A 5329-nucleotide genomic window follows, 5' to 3' on the forward strand; every position below is an offset into this window, starting at 1 on the left:
TCTCTCTCTAAATATATATGTATACATACATATATATATATATATATTAGTGGGATGCACCTTTTGAAGTTCTGAAGCTTCTCGACCTCCTCATCGCTGCCGCCATTGAGAGTCGCGTCAAGAACGACCGAGGCTTCTAGAACAATGGCAATTTTGTGGATGTGGATGAATTCTAGCTTCTCGAGTTCAGCGTTGTCTGGTCCCTCGGTGTAGATGTCGACGATTGGCGGTCGACGAGGCCAATTGCGTAAATGATTTTGGAAGGATAGACTCCAAGGGCGATGTGCTTGAAGGCAAGGTGAGGAGAGCGTCACAGATCTCGTAGTTCGTCTGCTTGTCGCCGCGGAGATCGTCGTTATCCATTCCGGGAAGCCATTTCGTCGTGTGTTCATCATCGTTGGAGAAGAGGACTGACCTGCGATGCTTTCTAAGAGAGAGAGAAGGGCATGGTGATGACTTAATTCATAGAGAGAGAGAGAAAGGAAGTGAGGGGAAAGAGAGAGAAGTCAAAAAAAAATTTTATGGCAAAATTGATTCTTTTTGTTTTTTACGTTTTTTTAAAAAAATGAAAATGTTTTTAAAATAATATTTTACGTAATAAAAAAAAATGTAAATAATTTTTTAGTTTAGTTTAAAATAAAAAGAAATTAAAAATAATTTTTACTTATTTATTATTTATTATTTTCGTTTTCTCATCTCTCGAGTAGAGAGAGACATTAATGAATTTTTTATACTGAAAAATAATCTCTTGATAAAATTACTAAACGTATTTTTAAAAATAATTTCTGTTTGGAATTGAAAACGTTTTCATTTTCATACAAAAAATAAAATTATTTTAAAACGAATTTCAAACGCGCCCTAAATTTTTGTTGAGAAAAAATATTTTGATAGAATATAAAAAATATGTCATAATATTTTGTTAATACAAAATCCGAGGAAAAATATTTTATTAGAATATGAAAATATGGTAGAATATGAAATATAACTTATCAGAATAATTTTTTGTCCAAAAATATTTTAATAGGATATGAAAAATAATTTATTAGAATACCTTTTGACATAAATGATAGATTTAAAATTCATAGAGTTATTTTTTATGGCATTTCTTTTTTTTAAAATATTTTATTATTAGTTGATGTAATATTTATAATTGGTATTCATTTGGAAAAAGAAATTCTCATTTTAATTTTTTTGAAAAAAATTGTCATTACAAAATAAAATTCATATTGGAATTGGTACGTAACAACTTTTATCATTTGAAAAAAAGGAACAACTCACTCACGTGCTGTATAATAATAATTCCAGAAAATTAGGTAAATGGTCCGTTTTTTATCATCTTTTTTAATAAATGATCTTAACTTTTTTTTTTCAAACATATGACTGAACTTTTTTTTTTATGTTAACAAAATGATTTTTTTTTATAATAGTTAATCAATGATTGATTGATAGTTAATCAGTGATTGATTTGTCCATTATTATAATTTATAATGATTTATCATTAATAAATATGTAATTTATAGATTAAAATTGATTAATTAATAATTAATTTTGATTAATAATTAACTAATACTAATTAATAATAAAAAATCATAGTATTAATAAGTAATTGGCCGTTACTCAATCAATAATTGACCGTTAATTAATTAGTAATTAACTATTTAGTAAATAAAAAATACCATTTTACTAATTTTACAAAACCTCAGCTATTTTTTTAATACCTTAAAAAAAAGGTTATTTGCCTTTATATCCCTAATAATTCGGTACAAAAAGGATTAGAATTGGTAACCTTTAATATATAAGCTGAGAAAGAGAAGAGAAGAGAAGAGAAAAGAACCTCATTTTCTTTTTTTTTAGCTCCATTGAGTTGTTAAAGTCGTTGATTAATTCATAACTTACGTGAAAAATTTCATGGTCACATTATTTTTAAGCAATAGTATCAGCACCGCGTGTACTTTTCATGAAAATGAGATTTCATGTATTCAGGCTCCGATGTCAGTCATGGATTTCAAACATGCCAGTGAAATACACAACAAAGACCAGACTTCTCTATAAACGCCTCTTCTGCCTAAACATTTCAGATTTTAGTATTTCTCATTCATGTTACTCCACTGGAACTTTTGCAGAAGTGCATTTCATCTTGAGCAAAACCCACAGAGCCAACAAAAGTCTTGTTTCCTTCAATTCCCAGATAACCAAACATGGAAGAAACGGTGACGTCAGAGAAGCAGAGTCGGTTTTTTGCAGCATGCCCAGCAGAAACACCGTTTCCTGGACCGCCATGCTGACTGCTTATGCTGAAAATGGCGAAATTGTTAATGCACGGAACATGTTCGATATAATGCCCCAACGAAATACTGCTTCGTATAATGCGATGATTACGGCTTACGTTAAGAACAACTGTATGATAGATGAAGCTTTTGATTTGTTTTTGAGGATTCCCAAGCCCAATGCAGTTTCTTATGCTGCTATGATTACAGGGTTTGTGCGGGCGGGAATGTTTGGCAAGGCAGAGAATTTGTACTTTGTGACACCGACTGAGTGGAGAGACCCAGTTTGTTCGAATGCAATGATCGGTGGGTATTTGAAGATAGGAAGGTTTGAGGAGGCATTTCGTGTTTTCGATGGAATGTTAGTTAGAGACGTGGTTTCATGGAGCTCTATGGTCAATGGATATTGCAAAGCAGGAAGGATTGTTGATGCCAGATATTTGTTTGATAAGATGCCTGATAGAAATGTGGTTACTTGGACAGCTATGATTGACGGTTATATGAAGGACATGAATTTCAAAGAAGGGTTTGAATTGTTTATAAAAATGAGAAGGGAAGGGAAGGTGGATGTCAATCCCACTACCTTGAGTGTAATGTTTGATGCCTGTGGCAGTATTTCAAGATATAAAGAAGGCATTCAGATGCACGGGTTGGTCACGCGTATGGGACTTGACTTTGAAGTCATCTTAGACAATTCTATCCTTGTCATGTATTGCAGATTTGGCTGTTTGATTGAAGGTACTAAGATGTTTTATACAATGAGAAAGAGAGATGCAATTTCATGGAATTCCTTGATCGCGGGCTATGTTCAGTGTGCTGATATCAACGGAGCTTTGGAGGTTTTTGAGAGGATGCCCAAGAAGGATAAGGTCTCTTGGACAACCATGATTTCAGGATTTTTTAGCAAAGGGTTGCTTAAGAAAGCTATCAAATTGTTTAGAATGATGCCCGAAAAAGATACCGTTTCTTGGACAGCTGTAATTTCCGGGTTTGTGAGCAATGAGGAATATGAAGAAGCTTTTCGTTGGTTTACCGAGATGCTTCGGCAAGCTGTTAGGATTAACCCACTTACCGAGATGCTTCGGCAAGCTGTTAGGATTAACCCACTTAGTTTGAGCAGCATCATCAGTGCTTCATCTTGTTTGGCCACTCTAAACCAAGGATTGCAGATCCATGGTCTTGTAATAAAGATGAACATGCAATTTGATTTATCCATCCAAAATTCTCTAGTCTCAATGTACTCAAAGTGTGGAGATTTGCCTGCTGCTTGGAAAAGTTTTGTGAATATTGAATCACCGAATATAGTCTCTTTTAACTCAATGATTTCTGGGTTTGCCCAAAATGGTCTCGGTAAAGAAGCACTTAATTTATTTCACAAAATGGTGAAGGAAGGTTGTGAACCAAATGGAATCACCTTTCTAGGCGTTTTTTCAGCTTGTGTCCATGTGGGTTTGGTAGAAGAAGGATGGAAGTACTTTAGAATGATGGAATCATCATACAATATAGAAGCAGGGCCTGATCATTATGCTTGCATGGTTGATCTCCTAGGCAGAGCTGGTTTAGTAGATGAAGCAGTGGAGTTGATCAATTCGATGTCATTTGAGCCTCATCCTGGAGTTTGGGGAGCTCTTCTTGGCACAAGCAAGACCCACTTACGTCTTGATGTTGCAGAAATCGCAGCTCAGAAACTCATTGAGTTGGAGCCTGATAATGCAACTACTTATGTTGTCATGTCAAACTTGCATTCGATTTTGGGTAAAAAGAAGGATGGCGATCAGTTAAGGATGACCAAGAAATTAAAGGGGATAAAGAAGAGTCCGGGTTGCAGCTGGATTGTTATCAAGGACAAGGTTAATTCGTTCCTTGCAGGAGACAAATCTCATATTGACATAGAGGAAATTAGAATAATCCTGTGGATAATAATGGCCGAAATGAGACAGCTGAACTTTGACAGTGATAAGGACAAGTCTCAAATTTCACTAGACATAAGCTAGAGCCAATATTATCATTGTAAATACTCGTCTATGCTTTCTCATTGTTTGCTTATTCTTTAGCTTACGGTTAATTCATGTAACAATGGGGCTTTGTTTTGCAAGAAGCAGAAGTTTGTCAACGTCTTACCGTCACTTTTCTAACTAGACTTTATGGCGTGGAAGCTTGTAAATTGGCAACAAAGAGAAAATTTGCACCATTAAGTTGAGGCTATCAACTCAAATCTAGTAAGATCATAACTACTTGTTATGTTTTAGTGGACTGTTCGTATCCATTAGCTTGAGTTACTTGTGTGGTTGTTGCCTTCTGCAGATGCTGAGCCGACTTTGGATGAAAGGTTGATTTAGATGCTTTCCAGAGGTTTTGAGCATAATGTTTTGATGTAGCTTTAAACCTCACAATGCTGCCACCTCTTATGTTCCAATTACTGTACCATTGTTTCTTTACTATTGTCAATTATGCTCAGTCTCTACAATAGAAGATAAAAACGTGTCTTATCCAAAGTCATCCTTGCTTGACCAATTTGTTGCTATTTATTTCTTTTATTTCTTTTCTTTTTATTTTTATTTATTTTTTAATTCCAAGGGTTGTTTAGAGAAAGAGCTTTTGGAGAACTTGCCACGAAAAAGATGAATGGATGGCGAGGTCCTCCATTAGCATGAGTAATGGTCGAGTAAGCACTTGATTAGTCAGCCTCCTGTTGCTTCATCGGTTTCCATCAAAGCTTATAACTAGGAAATGGTTCTTCGTAAACTTATTCTGCAACTTCCATCCTAGTAATGTGGAAGGCAAGTCTACTGGTAAATGATTCTTCTTCTTGGCACATTTTCACTTGGTTCAGTGGTTTTTTATCAGCAACCATTTGACTAATATTAGGTCTGTGTTAAGACCTCAACTTTTCTAACTAAGCATAGTTTATTTGGTTTACTGCTTACCAGACATTGCAAGTCAACGTTAGAGATAACATTTCTCGGATCAAGACAATGTTCGTTGACTCTATTGATTGGTATTATAAACAAGTTGCCCGGACAAGGATTAAGTATAGAGCTTCTTCCCCATATTCAGCAGCT

The 5329-nt window shown here is 34.8% G+C and overlaps 1 protein-coding gene across 1 annotated transcript; it reads left to right on the plus strand.

Moving 5' to 3' along the window:
- The first annotated feature begins 1941 nt into the window (after positions 1-1941).
- Positions 1942-4261, plus strand: LOC21387636 (pentatricopeptide repeat-containing protein At1g53600, mitochondrial). Its single transcript, XM_010110108.2, has one exon. It carries the CDS (start codon positions 1958-1960, stop codon positions 4259-4261), a length of 2304 nt encoding a protein of 767 aa, XP_010108410.2. The 5' UTR covers positions 1942-1957.
- The last annotated feature ends 1068 nt before the right edge of the window (positions 4262-5329 follow it).

The sequence above is a fragment of the Morus notabilis genome, unplaced genomic scaffold (genome assembly GCF_000414095.1).
Source record: "Morus notabilis unplaced genomic scaffold, ASM41409v2 Scaffold415, whole genome shotgun sequence".
NCBI classification, from domain to species: Eukaryota; Viridiplantae; Streptophyta; class Magnoliopsida; order Rosales; family Moraceae; genus Morus; species Morus notabilis.

What these genes read in the sequence shown, in the direction of transcription:
- LOC21387636 (XM_010110108.2), top strand. Translation starts at nt 1,958, where the DNA reads ATGAAAATGAGATTTCATGTATTCAGGCTCCGATGTCAGTCATGGATT.